Source organism: Mesocricetus auratus, unplaced genomic scaffold, assembly GCF_017639785.1.
Source record: "Mesocricetus auratus isolate SY011 unplaced genomic scaffold, BCM_Maur_2.0 Super-Scaffold_100676, whole genome shotgun sequence".
NCBI lineage: Eukaryota > Metazoa > Chordata > Mammalia > Rodentia > Cricetidae > Mesocricetus > Mesocricetus auratus.
Window position 1 is genome coordinate 25,276,078 of NW_024429266.1, and position 17,851 is coordinate 25,293,928.

General features: G+C 47.8%; 1 protein-coding gene across 2 annotated transcripts in view; it reads right to left on the minus strand.

The window, feature by feature from the left end:
- The window catches only part of Fam78b (family with sequence similarity 78 member B), an 88,205-nt gene extending 77,819 nt beyond the window's left edge, over window positions 1–10,386 (minus strand). For both annotated transcript variants that reach the window (XM_040737779.1, XM_005071408.4), the window contains exon 1: window positions 10,061–10,386. In XM_040737779.1, coding sequence (XP_040593713.1) covers window positions 10,061–10,323 — 263 coding nt within the window. In that variant the 5' untranslated portion in view covers window positions 10,324–10,386. The remainder of the gene's footprint in view (window positions 1–10,060) is intronic.
- Between the last annotated feature and the right edge of the window lie 7,465 nt (window positions 10,387–17,851).

Genomic DNA, 17,851 nt, shown 5'->3' on the forward strand with positions numbered 1-17,851 from the left:
CATCCATCCATTTATTCAACTCTTCTGAGGCAGCTGACCACAGTCATTAGAATTATCCGTTCCTAAATATGCCCTTCTCATTAGCTGCCTAATACTAGACACGACACCCAAACCTCTTTATTCCTATTTCATTATTTTATTCTGGAGGAAAACAATGGCGGTTCCTACTTCAGAAGCAATGCATACAAAGCACTTGGCCCTATTTAAGTCTTCAACAAAAAGCTTTGTACTCATTAAGTTGGGTAAGTTGGTTATGGTTGCACAGGGATATGTGCCAAGAGATACCTGTCAATCACTCAAAGTGTACAGGTGTCGATATAAAAGATTGGCTCCCTGGTTCCAAAGGTCAAGAAGATATCTCCAGCAGGGGCTTTGGGTTTAGTTTGGTGGCATAAATCTCTTCTCTAAACAATGTGAAGATGGCTCATGGAAATTTGGAAGAGTGGAGTCATTTAAAACAATCAGTTATTGAATTGATTTTCCTGGCTCAGGTGTGGAGGCTGCCATTTTGGAATGGAGGCTCATGGTATGACTCTCAAGGTTAAAAAAGAAAAAAAGGGATGAGCGAGTCTGACCCTGTTTCCTCATAGAACCAGCGCTCTGAATGTCCTGAAGCTTCTCCTTCCTCACATATCCAGTCCCTGACATCCCCACTCCCTACTCCATGGCAGAGGACAAGATCTAATTTACTGGTTTCTGGTGGCTCCTAGCTTTGCCAGAGCCTGTTCCCCATACCACTCATTCCCTGGAAGCCCTGGCCTGTCTGCCCCTTCAGGATGCTGCTGTGGCTGCTGAGAATGGCGATTTACCATTTCCCATTAGCCAGACCTCTGACGGCCTTTGAGTGCTGTGGCCTGACACAGGCTCACAAGCCAGCTGGGAAAGGTCAGGCCCCAGGAGGTTAAGCCAGTGGAGGCTCCAGAGACAGGACTGACATAGTCACCCCACTCATGGACCACCAGACCATCAGACAGCCTTATTTACTCTGTGCTTACCTGACAGCCTGAAAGTTCTCACTGTGTTTGTTGAACACATTTAGATGTTCCTGTTTTCCACTCTCTGGTTTTCAGAGGCTATAAATGATGTCTCCAAACATGCCCACACCAAGCAACACACATACACATGGATGACAGTGTCTCCCAAGCCTAACTCCTGTGTACTTGTGGGAGGACACTGGGCAAGGGAGTGGGGGGTCACGTACCTGGCCTGATCCCACTCACAGTTGCCAAGATGAAACTGAACACATTATTGAGTCTCTCTGAGCCTCTACTTGCTCATCTAAAATAGGAAATAATTGTCCTAAAATCTGTTTCATGATTATTGTAAGATTAATTATGGGACATCCCCTTACAGAGAGATGAAATTGTGCAAAGGGCTTGGAAAGAATAAAGAATATTAAAGATTGTTTTGGATATAAGTGATTTCAATGGTTTCTGTCTTCTCTAAAATGGAAAACCTGTGACTTTCTAGGCTATGAAAAGCAGGGTGCTGCCCCTAACTCCTTGCATGGGGTACACTGTAGCTTCTTTATTTGAGTGACACTGTGACCAAGGGAGGGTTCCAGGTTGGGCAGGTGGTCCCATTGAGGATGTGACTAAGCTTCCGGGATTCAAGGCAGGGTCCTGAGTGCGGCCTAGAGCACAGTTGGGAAGTGGCTTTTGGTGGACTGGGGGTGTCTTCCCCTCTTGCCTCTCCATATGAGTGGAACGCACGGCCTTCAAGGTACAAAACGAGTCTTTCCCAGCTCCTCTAGATCTGGAGAGGGCTGTTGGGCAGCTGCCAGGACACTCTCGAAGGTCTAAGTGACTCTCTGCCAAAGGAGGACACAGGGCCACTGTTTCCTAAGGGTCTTCTGGAGTCACCAACTAGTAACACTAACCAATAAGCTCTATAATAATCAAACTCATGTGTACATAGCATACCACTGTTTGGAATGTCTCCTCACAGTTTTCACTTCAGTTGCTTCCTAACTGTAGACATGATTGCTCATTTATGTACTAGCAGACTAGACACTGAATTTTGAGGACCCTGCCAAAGGTCTCAGAGTTGGCACTGGAACCCAGTTCTTCTGACTGGGGCTCTGTGTTGGGGAGTCAGCAGCTCTTAAACTGGCATGGCGAATAGCTGCAATTGGTGTGTCTCCCAGAACTTAATTAGAAGCAGGGTCCACCCACTAGCACTGGTCTGATGGGCTTTAATGAAAGGAATAGGCCAAGAATTGCAGGAGCCAGAAGCATGTCTGAATGTCTAAGGGCAGAGTCACCAGAAAACACTCCCCAGAGCTAAACTCTGCAGCTGGTCCACTGTGAGGAGTCTGGGAGCTGGAGATGATGCCTCTGTTCCCAGAAAACGAGATCTGGCATAGATGCTGCTCAGTCCCTACTGTCTTTGTTCCCACCCTCCTACAAAGATTCGATTTCTTACTGTTAATCACAACTTTCTCTCTGGGAGTGGGGGAGCATGAGGTGGAGACTCAAAAAGATTTCCTTTCATGCTCTCTGAACTCAATTCCAAAGAATTGAGGAAATGCACAATTATCCAGGAAATGCACAAATCAGTAAAAACAACAAGACTAAGTTCATTATTTTTATTAGCAGAGCAAGTCTGTAGAGCCTCCTTCCTGGAAGGCAAAGTGGTCCATTAGAAATGGAGGGGCCAGGAAACACAGGCTTGCTGTTTGCTGAACCTTACTAGGAGACACTCCTTTTCAGGGTAAGTTTCCATGAGGCTACATATGAGGGGCACTCAGCATCATGGCACATACACAAGACTCTAACGCGTAGAACATGTGTTATTTTGTGATCCTTCCCTTCTCAAGCAAAGCCATCCAGATTTTCCGGGCATTCCTCCATGTGGACAATTCTCCCCACACATGTCATCACCTGCTTTGTACTGAAATCCATCACAACTATGGAACCGGTCCTTAAACATCATATTGATTTGAACCTGTAAGAATACAAGAGGCAATGTACCCCATGACACCTCTGTGGATGCTTACCTCACATTGTGTCTCCACTGTTGGAGTTCAGGCTCCAGCCTCTCCCTCCCAGAGACTCTCAGTGTTCACCCAGATGCTCTTCACTTATTTCCTATTGTTTTTCCTTCTTAAAGGGGTCCATACATACCAACTTCTAAATTGTAGCCACTTCCTGTTTAGTGTTAGCACAACAGAAACAGTGACCCCTGTCATCCCTGGCAACCTTTCCTAGTGCAACAATGTAGACAAGAGAAGGAAGCTGGAAGGAGGGAAACTGATGCCCCCCTAAGACTCCATGTACTCCTGCTGCCCAGTGGAAGGTCACTTATATTCTGCAGGCCAGTGCCCTCAAGCTACCCTCTTCTGCTTCCCCCCTTCCCACCATGCCCATGCAGCCACAGTCTGGCACCCGGCACAAAGCACATCATGTTTTCTTCCTTCTACCTTTCCCCTAATCAGGTGTGTACTCTCCATCCCTTTGGGAGTTGTGTGTTATCTCCAGTGAGCTCAATGCTTTGCTGATAAACCCAGTTAATCCTCTGCTGCTCCTCTTTTGCAGAGATGGAGGAGATTAGAGGGAAAGGGCTGGGCCATCTCCCCTTCAAGGGCGCTCAGGACATGCAGCAGGGAATTGGATCTTGTTTTCCACCTGACGCTCCAGACTAGGGTCCCCAGTGTTTCATGAGTGTCCCGATGAGACTATAATGGGAAGGGATCATGAGTAATGGTCCAGCAGCGTGGAGACTCAACTAGATTCCTCTGACAAATGGCTGATCTGGTTTTGAAGAGCAAAATGCCGAAAGAAGGCAATGCCTATGAGCAGGGGCCACCCTCTAAACCACCCTGTGCACACAACGGCATATATCCTATAACAAAAAAGCAAGCACTAGCTAAGGGGAACAGGACCCAATCAGGCATGACCTTTATGTCATCATTCCCACAAATCCTGGGATTTACAGAATCACGGGTTCAGGTGGATCAATGGATCCAGGGTTTCTACACCTCTGCTTCTTTGGGTGGGCACTGATGCCACTTTATAGCAGTTACGTGACATGAGAGTGAGGCTTCAGCATTTGATGAGCAGGACACAGACGGGAGACGGAGGAGGTGACAGATACAAGCCACATACTGAGAAGCAAACCTCTCAGTGAGGTCTAGCAGAACAAAATGGACACCAAAGCATGGGGCAGTTAGGCAGGGTGTTAGTGTCAAGCATTCCCTGGGGTGTCAGGAATTTTGTGGATTAGGCTGAGGGTTCACATGAAAAGCTAATTTTGAAGAGACATGATCTGTTAACACTGGTGATTTAAAGTGATAAAAATGGCTCATGTATTTAATGATATCACATGCATTCTGAATATCTTCTATGGCAGTTTTCTATGTAGGACACAACAGCCATAATATCTACTTTCATGATACTTGTAGCAAGTTAAATGAACCATTACACACCCCCTAGTTGTAGGTATAGGAACAGGACATTATGGGAGAGCAGAACCGGAGAACCTCACTGAAACTGTAAAGTCAATGATGGCTTCTGAGGGGCAGCTGAGACTTGAATGAAGAGCAGGAATTAGGTAGAGCAGGGTAGGCAGGAGGAGCATTTCAGACAGAGGCCAGTCTGGGGTGAAGCCTGTGCTGGGTAGAGTCAGTTCCGCTGAAGACCTGGAGACCACTGACATGTCTTAAGAACAGACATCCAGAGTGGGGAGTGGTTTATACATTGTATACCCACTATGCCAGAAGTCAGGAAAAAGTTTAAGCAGGGGAATGGTAACACCTGTGTTTATAATGTATCGCTCTGCCCAGCTGTGTGGGAAGAGACTGGTGCCGCAGGGGTGGGTGGGGTGAGGTGGAGGAGTGGGGGAACAAGGATGGAGTGGCAAGGTCAGGTGGAAAGCACAGGAGGCAGGCACCAATACACTGAGAGAAACGGCTGCATCACAGATACGGAGTGCGGTCAGTAGGTCTGACGGTAGACTGGATGTGTGGAGGAAGATCTGGAATGATACGGAGATGTTTTAGCATGTTGCAACTCAGGGAGTGGAGCTATTCTTTATTAAGACAGGCAAGGATTGTGAATGCAGAAATTTGGTGAATGCTTCAGTGGGGATGAAACATTTATGAGTGAAGCTGGGTGTGTGGAGCCCTGTAGTCTCAGTGTGCAGGAGGTCAAAGCAGGAGGATTGCCATGAATTCCAGGCTGGCAGACCATGTGCGGTTACATAGTACAATATTTCTCAAAAGACTAAATAAACAACAACATCAAAAGAGATGAACAGAAAATAACTCAAGTGTGGAAATCTTAAGCCTGAGATACCTTTCCAATAGTCAGGCAGAACTGCAGAGACACACGTACCTGGCTGCATACCAGAGAGATATAGAGAGCATCTGGAGCTATTGGGATGGATGGAATTAGTCGGAGAAAGTGAAGAATGAGAAGAGAAATATGTATTTTGAATAACATAGAGTAAGATTTATAAGGTAAGACAGAGGCCAGAACAGCTGGAAAGAGTATGGAAGCTAAGATATGAGAGTAGTTAACTAATGCAGAAAGCTGTCAGTCACTTGGGAAGGTGAGTGTCTTTCAATAGCAGGTCAATTGGAGTTAGCAACGTGGAAATTAAAAACTCGAAATGAGTGGGTTTCTCAATGGAATGGGAGCAGCTTGGATAGCAGTGAACAGGTCTCAGAGGTGAGAGGCTAGTCAGATGCTCACCAACTACAGGAATGATGAAGTAGAGAGTGAGCAGACTCTCTCTTCAAAGTGAGGAGGGAAATATGACCTCAATTTCACCCAAGCCAAAGTTCTCCAGATTGGCAGGTCTGAGCTATTATGGAAGATTTCCTTTACAGCCCTAGAAGACAGTGTGGGTGAGAGGCTCTCTAGCCACAACCTTTCCCCTGATCGCCTCAGCTTCACCTCATCCATTCCTGGCAAGAGAGCTCCATTCCTGCTCAAGCCCCACCCAGGAAATGTCTTGGGAGTTGTGTTGAACACTTGGGGCTGTTCTTCTGCCTCTGCTGGGCAGCTTCTGCACACGCAAGAGGTATGAAGAAGGCACAGAGAACTCCTAACACCCCCTGGCGATGAAGAGCTGACATTAAATTTCCCCTTTTTTAGACTGTTATGTGATGCCTCCCAATAGGCCCCACCTACCCTTTAGACTTCAGCTACTGTTCTCTGGGCACACTCCCCATATCCTAGTCCTTGCAGTTTAAAATGTCTTCTTTCCTTCTCCCCCTAAACCTCCTGTTTTAAAATCCCCCCCCCGCTTCTCCATATTATAGAGACCAACTGGAAACACTGTACTTCAGAAAACCCTTCCTGGTCCCTCTTCTCCAGATCCTTCTCTTACTTTCTTTTCAGCACTGGTTTCTCTAGTGTGAGGAAGTGAGACCACTACAAATCCCATTGTTCCCTTGTGGTGCTTGTATATCAGGACACTTGGTAAGTATGTTCACTGCAGGCTGATTGAGAAACCAGTGACTCTTCTTGATGGAGGAGGAAGACTTCGAACATTCTGCTGAAGACTGCATTAGCCAGATTCACCAGACCCAAGTTAGAAATAAGGAAGTGATGCAAGTAGTCACCAATGTGACTCTTCATGGTCACTAGGGGAAATACCAAGTCACTTGAGTTCAAGTTCAAACTACAACATCATGGCCATCAATGATTCAAAATGTTCCTTTAGAAGCTTTCCCTTCACAATGGAAATTAAATCCACTTTGAGATTTCATTCCACTCCAATCAGAATGGCTATGATCAAGGGGGGGGGACAATAAATCCTGGCAGGGACATGGGGAAAAGAAGAACCCTTATTCAGTATTGGGAGTGCAAATCCAGTTATCTGTTATGGAAATCAGTATGGCGTTGTCTGAAGTGAATTAAAATAAAACTACCATACAATATCATACCACACCACACCATACCATAGAACTACCACAACACTCCTAGGTATACGACCAAAGGATTCTGTATCCAACTACAGAGATAACTGCACAGCCATGTGTGTTGTTTCTTTATTTGCAACAAGAAGGAAATGGAACTACCCCAGAAGTTCACCAATAGAAGAATGGAGAATGAGAACGTGGCACATATGTCCAGCGGAATTTTGCTTAACCATAAAGAGAAATAAAATTATGAAACCTGCAAGAAAATAGATGGATCCACAAAGAATCACATTAAAGTAAGGTGACCTGGACTCAGAAAGACAAAAACAAAACAACCTCCCCCAACAACAACAACTACAACAACACCCTCCCCAAATTCTCATGTTCTCTCTTAGATGCAGATTCTAAATTCTGGTGTTTGTACGTATGTGAGAGTGGGTACGGGGAACTATTGAGAAAGGGGAAAGGTCAATAGGTCAGATGTAACAGGAAAGCAGAAAGGAGGCTACGGGGGTCAAAGGGCACAGGAAGGGATGGGGACTGGGGTGGGGGAGGGGTAAAGAGAAACAACAGCAAAAATTTTGTTTGAAAAATGCTGTCATGAAACCTAACTCCTTGTATGCTAATAATAATTTTTTAAAAAGCCTACGCTCTCCCTCTCTTGAGGAACTTCAACATTTAAACCACAAAGGCATGTTCTGGAACTAGTGGTTTCTTGCTGTTTTAGTTGTGGATTTAAAATTGCATAATTGTTTCCAAAATATTGAAAAGGCACCCTTCTAACCCAAACTTCACTGCACCATGCTTCTGTGACAGAACACTGTATAGCTGTATAGGAGTGAAAACCCAGCCTTCAGTGTCTGCTGCTCATGGTACTGGCTAAAGCTGACAGACAACCAACCAACAGACTACAATCACTTCCATGCAATTTGCCATTCTATTAAAAAGTTTGCACTGGCAAAGTTTTCAGGGCATAAATATTCGGTAGAAACTGAATCCGTAAAATCTAGGCTCTAAACACATAGCAATTATTACAACCACATAGAGATAGATCAACTCTGGATACAGACCTGTAATAATGCAACTTATGCTTTCTTTGGGACTGTTCTTGCTTCCCTGCACCAACAACACAGAAACAAGCAACCCTAAAATACTGAAAGTAGAAGTTATATGAAACAAACAAAATCTTTCCAGACCTCAAATGCAGGAATTCAGAAGGGCATGTCAAGGGACTTTATTGTAAGGGATTCATGACTGTGCAAATGGTTCCAAAGTAGACACACCCTCCCTAGATACAAGGAAGTCCCACTATCATATCTGTTTATAGCTCAACTTGACTTCTTTGGTAAAATGTAATTTACAGAAGGAATTGATATATATGCACTTTGTACTTACTGATTTACAAGGGACTTAAGCCACAGAGGGCTCTTCTGTATAATCTTGGGAAATATGGGGCTGTTCCTGCTAAGTCCCTCAAGGCTTCCTTTACTAGGGGATTCAGGCTCTGTGACTGCCCCCATCAGGGTGAGGCCAGAAGCATGAAATGCATGCCCATCCCTAGCCACACATTCTCTTACTTGGCTGAAAAGAATGAGTTTCAAACAGACCCAAACAAAACAAACAGTTCTAACACACATATAAAGATATGACCACTCCTTTCAGGTTGTGTCTTTTTAGATGGCATGATTCACCCAAAATAATATGTCCCCCATTTCTCTCATTTCCAGAAAGACAAGAACACAGTGTGCTCAGGCGTATTGCAATGCAGGGCTCACATATCTTTCCACCACCAACCAGCTTTCTCTACTGAGCTTTTATGCTTAAAGAGCAAAGTGCAAACTCTGGGAGGAAAAGGAAACAAAACGATCTGTCAAAATTCCTCTTAGCACCTATGACTAGTGTTAACTTGCATGCTCTGAGAGTGCAAGAAAAAGCCCAGAAACTGCTGCTAAAAAGATGATTTGACCTTTTAAAACTAGAACTCCCCCATCCCATATCCATTTTAAATAGGTAAATCTTGGGAGCGCCACGATTTTAGATTAAGAAATGAAATGAGGTTGAATTTCCAGAGAAAGGGGTTTCCCTAAAGGCCACAAGCTAATTAGGGTGTTCGAGACTGACATTGTAATAGTAGGTAGAATGCAGGGCCCAAATCTCCTAGCCATATATAGTTGCCAAGTGCACGGAGGAGGCTAGTCCTGAAAAGGGACAGAAGGACAGATGAAAAATTAGTAAGTAAAAAAAGTCCAGAACGCGACCTCCCAAAGCCTGCGGTTCCAGGGTAGGATGTCCGCCCCTGGTGGCGACGGAGCCCTGGCGATCTAGGTGCACCGCAGCGGCCAAACCCTCAGCGCGCACCAAAGGGCGCTGCTGAAGGAAGTTGGAGAGCTCCCAGCCAGCTGACAGGATTCGACGGTGGGCGCCTGGGAATCACTTCCAGCGCCGCAATTAGGAAAGTTTTGAAAAGTAAAGACCCCAGACAGCTGAAGGGACTCATCCTTTCCTCGAGTCTAAGAAACATCTAGTGCTGCACCAGCCGGTCGCTAGCACAAGGCCATCAGTTCCGCTTGGCCCCGGGAGCATCCTGTGCCTCCCAGCTTCCCATCGCCCAGACCTGGTCCCTGGGGCGCACCGCCACAGAGGCTCTCTGCCCGGCAGGACGTTCCAGGCGGAGATGCCGCTATGCTCACAGGCTTGGGGGGCGATGGAAGAACCTCTAACTCCCACTCGGACGCCCTGTACCTTCTCATCTAAACCGGCTTGGTTTCCTCCAAAGGACGCACGACACAGACCATGCGCCCCAGGCACTCCATTCCTCTCCCCAAACTCTTCCCGGGGAGACCCACAAGCACAGACTGCGCCCCCAAAACTACCATGACACTCGCCAATCACCCCATCTTTGCCTCTCGAACCCCCCAGTCGCGTTCTTTCTGCCCCTCACTATTCTCCTCGCCTTTCTGAGGAAGTCAGAAGCAAAGCACGAGAAAATGCCTTCGCGAGGAGCCTCCCGTCACCCGCCCTGTCACTGAAACAAAAGCGCAGGGAGGAGGGAGGTGGGTGGGGAGGCGGGAGGAGGGTTCGGAGAGAGATGGGGACAACGGTAAGAGGGGCTGGGGAGGGGGACCGGAATGGACAGGGGAGAGAGGGACCAGGACCCCGCTTCCGCGCCGCGTGGCGTGGCCGGTGGCTTACATGCCCAGGTCGCTGTAGGTGTTGAAGAACTCCATCTGGTTGCACGCCTGGATCCAGCCCACCACCCAGGTCTCGTGGCGGGGGATGGGGGGCATGACCACGCGGGCCGAGGCTTTGAAGTAAGGGGTCTTGTAGCGCAGGACGATGGGCGAGGTCTCCTCGATGCGCGTGGGGCACTGGTCGATGGTGGCGCACACATCGTACACCACGATGTTCTCGCGCCGGATCCGCGCCTTGCAGGTGATGCTTTGGATACAGCCCATCCTGCCGCCCGGCGCCGGCGCGGCGCGGCGTGGGGCAGCGCGGGGGCCCGGCGCGGGCAGCCGCGGGCGCCCGTCACGCCGGCATGGCGACGCGCCGCTCGCTCCCGGTCCAGCTCAGCTAGCGCCTAAGAGCGAGGAGCCACCGCCGCGGGGCATCCTCCGGGGAAGCCCCCTCCCCTTTCCGCGCGCTGGGTCGCGGCTGCCCCGACGCCCGCCCACGCCCGCCTCCTTGCTCTAGCAAGGGCGCGCGGAGCGTGCGCTCCTAGGAGGCGGCGGGCGCTCTCGCCGGCTCCCGCGCCCCGGCGGAGGGCAGGGAGGGGAGCGGCGCTGCGAGGAGTGTTGCCCACCCCGGGCCGGAGCCCCCCGCCCTTCGCCGGAGAGGAGGCGACGGTGGCGGCGGCATGGAGCTGCGGGAGGGTGGCGGCGGCAGCGCCCGGTCTGTCTGTTTCCGCGGCGGCAGCAGCAGCAGCCGCCGCCGCCGCCGCCGCTGCATGAACCTCTGCACCGCGGCTGCCCCCCGCGTGCAGCGCACCCAGCGGCGGGCGAGCGGGCGGCCCGAGCGGCAGGCGGAGGCAGGCGGCGGAGATAGCGCTCCCTCCCGCCCCTCCCTGGAGTCGGACAGCGCCCACACTCCTGCACCTGGACTCGGGGGCGCGGGGGGCGCCAGGGGGTCGAAGCCCTGGGTGGAGAGCCCAGCGGGCCAGGGCAGAGGGGGACGCGCTCCGCGGAAGACACTGGCTGTACGCCATGAGTTTGTCCCTCTTCGGCTGCCGTCCGGGTGGGGGGGTAGTGTGCAAGGGTGGGGGAGTTTAAAGGGCCGCTAGCTCCCGGGCGGGGCCCTGCACGTGGGGCTGGGCGGGGCCGGGACCCCGATAGGTGGCGCCCCGCAAGTGGTAGAGGGGTGCAGACACCGGCCCCTGTGTGTTGGGTGGGGCCGAGAGGGCGCGGCGCTGTTCAGAGACCGGTGGGAACCACAGCGGGTTAGGGACTCCTGGAGGAGAAAACGATCGAGGCAGCCAAGGGGCTGGAGAACCTGCTCTATCTGACATTTATTTGTGATTTAGTTTGTTAGAGTTGGGCGTGACCTCCTCTGGTATCCTATCGGGAGGAAGGCTGAAGTGTGGGTTCCAGCAGTGGCACTGAATGGATTTACCTGTTTCCCTGGCCCGCCTTTTCCTCTAGTTACTAGAGTCTAGTAGAAGCTTTTCTTTGCACCACTGTATTGAGAGTGGGTACCTGAGAAATCCCGTTGGAGGCTGACACAGAATCACCAGAATGCCAGTGAGAGTCTAAGCACGAGCTCAGCTTACTCGTGGCCTGCTTTCTTCCAACCCCTCCACAACCCCCGAATATACTCTTTCATCAGAGCACAACACACACCGGGGAATTGAAACTCCTTGGGAAACACTGCTGTTTCAATGTCTCGCATCCTGAGACAGGTTGTGCTTAGCACCATCATTTAGCTAGATGAGAATGCTTAGCTGCCTTCCCCGTGTTACCAAGGCCTGTTGTGTACAAGGGAACGTTCAGGACGTTATAGAACCGGGGAGGATTAAAGAGTAACTACTTGGTCATACAAAGTCAAAACGCCAATTTGTAGTAAACCATCCACGACACAGAAATCTGGGAATTTCAGGGGTCCTTTCTTGTCTTTATTTCTCTGGAAGTTGCATAGTGGCCAGCACATAGTCACTCCCTAACAGTTGTGTCGGAGTGAACGTATGATGGAAAAGCCCTTGTCTACAGTTCTGCTGATGGAAACTGCCCCCACAGATGTGCGGTACATGTCATTCAGTGTATCTGCCGTGTGTGTTACTGTGATCTCAGTGTCAAAGAGGAAGAATATTTAGCAGATAATTTTTTTACTGTGCATCTTCTCACATCATTTAGAGCCAGTAGCTTCTTTCATGCTCTCTCTCTGTCTCTGTCTGTCTCTGTCTCTGTCTCTCTGTCTTTGTCTCTCTCTCTCTCTCTCTCTCTCTCTCTCTCTCTCTCTCTCTCTCTCTCTCTCTCTCTTTTATGATCATTGAGGATTTGCTGGATCTGGTACTCAAGCGAACTCCGCTAACAGGCCACAGGAGCCTGCTGGGATTAGTCTTTAGTTAGAACAGATATGATGAGGAATTTAAAAATTACTCAAGATCTAAAAGCAGCCTTCATCCTTGTCTTAGCTTTTTTGACACTTCGGTTCACTTTAGAGTTAACAGAAAAGCAATTTTCTTCTTTAGTGACATGGCTTATTTTATGATGTAGCTGCAGACCTCAATCGCAGGTCCTTTTATTCAGCAAATGCTTCCTGGAGGCTTGGCAGGAGCCAAGTATTGTGCTGGGAACTGGAGATTCCGAGTTGAACAAAAGCATGTGGTTCACTTGACAAGGTGAATTTGGTAACAAGTTATTACGGTCATCTGTGATACCACTTTAACAGGAACATACACCCAATGCCGTGGGAAGCCACACAGATTTATAGATGGCTCTACCTAAACAATGACAATTGAATTGGATCCTGAAGGACTGATGGAGGCTCCAAGAAGAGAATAGTGTGAGGGTGAGAAGGAGACAGTGTGTCAAAAGCAAGATGCACAGAACTACACTGGGGGAAAAACTGCTGCTGGTCAAAGTGTTTCTCAACGTCATCTGTGGACAGTGGGTGCCAAATCTCTGTCCCCAAGCCACTGGCTGACACAGTAGCTGATCTTCAGAGGAGGCTGATGAAAGCAAGTTCACCATATTGGGAGTGGATGACTCTGTATAAAATGGAGTCTAGAAACAGGCAAGACTTCTGGATCTGTGGTGACAGATGACTAGGCCTTGAGTTAGGGTGGAATTACGGGGGCTCTGTCTGGCTGTGTCTGAGAGTCATTAGGAGGTAAATTTGATTTACTCAGTGATTGATTAGTGTCAGAGGAAGGTTTGGGCCACCTATTGGGTTTTCCAGCTTTGGTGATAAAACCCATGTTATCAGAAGACAAAAAATAGGAGTATGTTGGGGTTATGAGTGAAATCAGGTTAAGTTGGAGATCCTCAAGAGCCTGTGTGGGGGAGGGGGCCAGAGTTGGAGTTTTAGTGGTTATTATCTTCTAGGAAATAGGAAAGAAAAATGTGCAGCTGGAGAATCAGGTTATCTTTCTCATTTGAATAATTTGTCAGTCTGTGGTTGTGTGGATAAATATCTTCATTGTCTTCTGGAAGTGCAAGCCAAGCTGACTTAAATGGGGAGGGCCTGTTAGCTGTCTTCAACTTGTAGAAAAATTTTGTAAAGGGGAATATTTTTATTTTCAAAATTCAAAGTAAGACTTTATTGTATCTAGCAGAGTGTCAATAAAATATATTACCTACAGACTTTGATCCATTATTCCCTTGAAGCATTTACCCATGACCTTGGTGAGTCTCCAGAATCATGAATGTCATCATGACATAATTTCAACCATAAAATACAGTAAGCCGTAGCCATAAAATGTAAGGAGTCCTCTTAGACTCTTAATTGTTCTGCAAATATGGGATTATGATAATTTCTAAAGGTATTTAAATAAGATTTGCCATTAAAATAAACTTATTTCATTACATTGCACGATTACCTTATCAATTGCATCATTGCTTGAGTTACAAGAAGGAAAAAAATGAATCATTGTGAGCCTTACTGCGTAAATGTCAATAGAAGAGTAGAGCTACATTATATGGGGACACAAATGCCAGGTGTTGAATGAGGTCCACACACTGGATATGTGGCTGGCAAGGACTCTCTCACTCCCCGGAAGCTCATTCAAACTTTCGTCCCAGCAAACTGCTTTGTGACATGGACCTTTCAGGTCCTTCACTGGGGACTGTTAGTCTTCCCAGCTGCTGGTTGTCAGATGCCAGTGCGCCTGCGCATGGAGTGCAGATGAAGTACTCCCAAGTTCAACATCTGCTCTGTGAGGCTCTTCTTTGTTTCCCTCTCCCCTTTTGCTGGCGTTGGGGGTCTACCCTAGGACTGCCGGATTCTAGGCATGCCCTGCTCTGGCGCTACACCTGGACCCTGCTGGGTTTCCACTTTTCGTATGAGCCTCCTTTACCTGCTGCAGCACCGCACACCTGCCTGTGCTGGCTGCCTATGCGCTGTTCGAAGTGCTCGCTCACACTGATCTCCCGCAGGAGGCTGTTGCCTCTTCAGGACAATGTGCCGCTGCGCTCTGTCACTCAGTTCAGTGTCAGTATTCACTAAGCATTTGCAAAATAAATCTATTCTTGGAAATATGATGAAACCTTATTTTCCATGCCTCCCTGATAAACCCTGCAAACTGTCCTGTTACCTACAGTAACGATGCATTTGTATCCTGAGTCTTTCTCAGTGGGTTTCCAGTATGTTTGCCTGATGTTAATTGATGCCCTTTATCTTTAAGCACTGTACATTGTCTGAAGGGTTATCAGTTCTGGGTACCAAAAAATTGGGAAAACTCCAATGACAAGACCTTGACAACAACCATTCCTTATGCATAACTCCATTGGAGCTTATTTTCTGGCTGCAGCATACAAATGCTCCTTTGTTCTCCAAGCATTTGATGTTACTGGGTAGGACAGAGGTCCTCAGTTCCCTCGCTGGGGCCCTCCAACATGTTCTGAGGGATTCCAGCCTGGGTTCCTCAGCTGCCATGACCCTGTGCTCTGACTTTTCACAAGAGGGGGATCTCTGACTTTATTTTTCCTATCGATTGAGTCATTACTCATTGTCAAGCATGCCTTTTAGAAATTACGGGTCACAAAGGCCTATCTTCTCATGGACCTTAGCAGGATTTTCCAGAAACTGAAGAGCAGACTACCAAAAGTTGAGCAATTGTCTCTGAAGCGGTTATAAATGGAGGTGGATTCCAATCTGGCTGAGATGGCTTGAAGACAGGTAAGAGGCTAGACTAAGTCTCAAGTTCCAAGTGTACAAAAGGAGAGGCACAGTTCCATTTATTACTTTGTGGGCTACGACTTTAGGGCCAGAGTGACCAAATTTTCTTCCAGTTGTGGTAAGAAGCTCAGCATAGACTGTTCCACAATCACTTAGCCCAGAATACAGGGCTGCTCAAATAGTCTGACAGCCAGCCTCTGTAAAGCTCGTGGAGATGTGCTCTGGCTTCTCCCTGTGCTGCCAAAGGTCCTGTTTATGACACACTTAAAACCTTCTTCTTGGTTCTTATCAGTTCAGCAACATTATTTCCTTCCTCTAAGGCCAGGATCCCCCCACCCCAGCCCGTTGATTTCCTTCAGCGTCTGACCATTTCCTAAGGGGTTCTCCCCAGAGTCCCTCAGGGCTTTCACTCATGATATTGGATTTGACTGTTATTGTCAAGGGTGTCTTCTGTGCTTGTCCCTCCAACCAGACATTTCTTCTCAATTCAAGTGTTCCAATCTACCTGCTAGGTGTTTCTTTCTTTGAGTGTCCTGACATTCCTGCTTTATCAATGAGTTGATATTCTCTTCCAGCCAGCTACTATCTCCTTTGCCAACTGTTTCTGGCTGAAGTTCCTAGTGTCTCCTCATTAGGAACCTCTAAAGCAACCTAGATTCTTCCTTCTCCTTCCCCCTCCCTTTTCTAGCACACAGGTTGATTGGAATCCCCTCATAGGGCATTGAGAACCCAACCTGTCTCTCTAGCCTTCTGTCTCTTTGCTTCCCACCTGTCTTCCCTTTCAGCTCAAGCAGAAACCCACGTTTTCTGCAAGAGCCCCTTCCTCCGTTTTGGTTAGGCCCTGCCCTTTGACTGCCTGTTCCCATCCTACTCGTGAAGATTGCTTGACTGAATGTGTTGGGTAGTGTGGGGTGTGGGCTAGTGGAAAACCCCCAAACCCTGCCTGTAGAATGTCAAGAGTGAGCGCATCCCCGCAGAGAAGAGACCTCACAACAGCAGCCCCTTCATTTTTTGTTTGTTTCGTTTCCAGACTTCAAGAGGTAAGCTGTAAGCTGGTTATACAGATTTGACCCTGGTGGGATTACCACTCGTAAATAGACCCAGGTTTGTAGACAACCTCAGTAGAAGGTATATACCTTCTTTAAATTCCCCTGGGTTATTCACACTCCCAGCCCTTACTACTCCACTCTTCTTCCTGCACCATTAGGTTTTTCAGTTAAACTAACTGTGGAAGAAGTATACATCAACAAGATGGCTCTTCATAGATCAGGTGGTGAGATTTAGCTTTAGGACTTTTCAGCTCAGTGCTCAGCAATGACACCTCTGTATCTGCTCCTCCTTAGCAGAGGAGATAGGGGGCCACACACTCCTCTGAGGCTTAGCATGCCATGGCAACCTCAATTTCAGGCTTAACCTGACCTAGAGCCTAAAAGACCCAGTGTTCATTTGAGTGTCTGGTCCTGGCCACAGTCTCCATCCCCACCTCTCACCCTTATGTCTAGAGCCAAGCTTCTTTCTGACTCTTCGGAGCCACTTAGTTGGTTTTCCTATATATCTCTTTCTCCAATGCCCCAAACTATTACATGTGTGCGAAAGTGTACATGTGCCTACATGTATGAGTATGCACGTGCATATACTTGTGTACATGTGGGTAACAGAGGTCCATTTGGGGTGTCTTCCTCAGTTTCTCTTCACCATATATTTTGAGACAGGATCTCTTACTGAACCCAGAACTCATGGAGGTGGTTAAATTGGCTGGATAGCAAGCTCACGGAATGTGTCCCTGTCTCTATAGTGCTGAGATTATCAATATGTACTGATATGCCCAGTTTTTTTCATGTGTGCCAGGCATCTGAAGGGTTCATGATTTCACAGCAAGCCCTTTACCAACTGAGCCATCTCTAGTCCCCTCCAAACTATTTTTTTATACTGTAACTGACAAGGATCTTAAAAAACATCCAATAAGATTACATCACATAAATGAGGGGATAACGGGGGGGAGGACACGGGAGGAAGGGAGGGAATGGGAGAGGGACCTGGAACTGACTTGTGAAGCAACCTTGATTCTTATCTAAATTTAAACTGGAAAATAAAATTAAAAAAAAAAGATTACATCACATATTTTGAAAAAAATGCACAAATACATTTCAACGATTTTCCACTGCTTCAGGGACATCAGAGAGCCATGAGTATGATGAGATCCTTCATGATGTGGCTCCTGGCTGGCTCTCTGCCTCCCCAGGCACCATCTTCTGTCACATCTATCTGGACATTTTCCTTCTTCCATGTCATTGACCGAGTCAAGCCTTGTCCCTCCTTTAGGCCTTTGGGAAGGCTCATTTTTTTTTTTTATGGATCACTCTTCCTTCTTGTCCTTTCCAATCGCTGACCTCCAGCCTCGACCTTTCACTTAGCTAACTCAACCTTATATCGTAACTCACCAATGCCACTCCCATTTCAGTTTCCCAGACCCAGCTGGGAATCACCGTTGTGAGCTCCTGATGGTCCCACACCTCTTCCTCACCTCAGCATCCTATGAGTAGTTAATCGTTGGTTTGATTATTTAATTATGACTTGTCTTTCTTGCAAGGTTAGAAGCTCTGTTATGGTAGGAACTATTTTCTAATCTTCTATTGCTCCTCTAACCTTCAA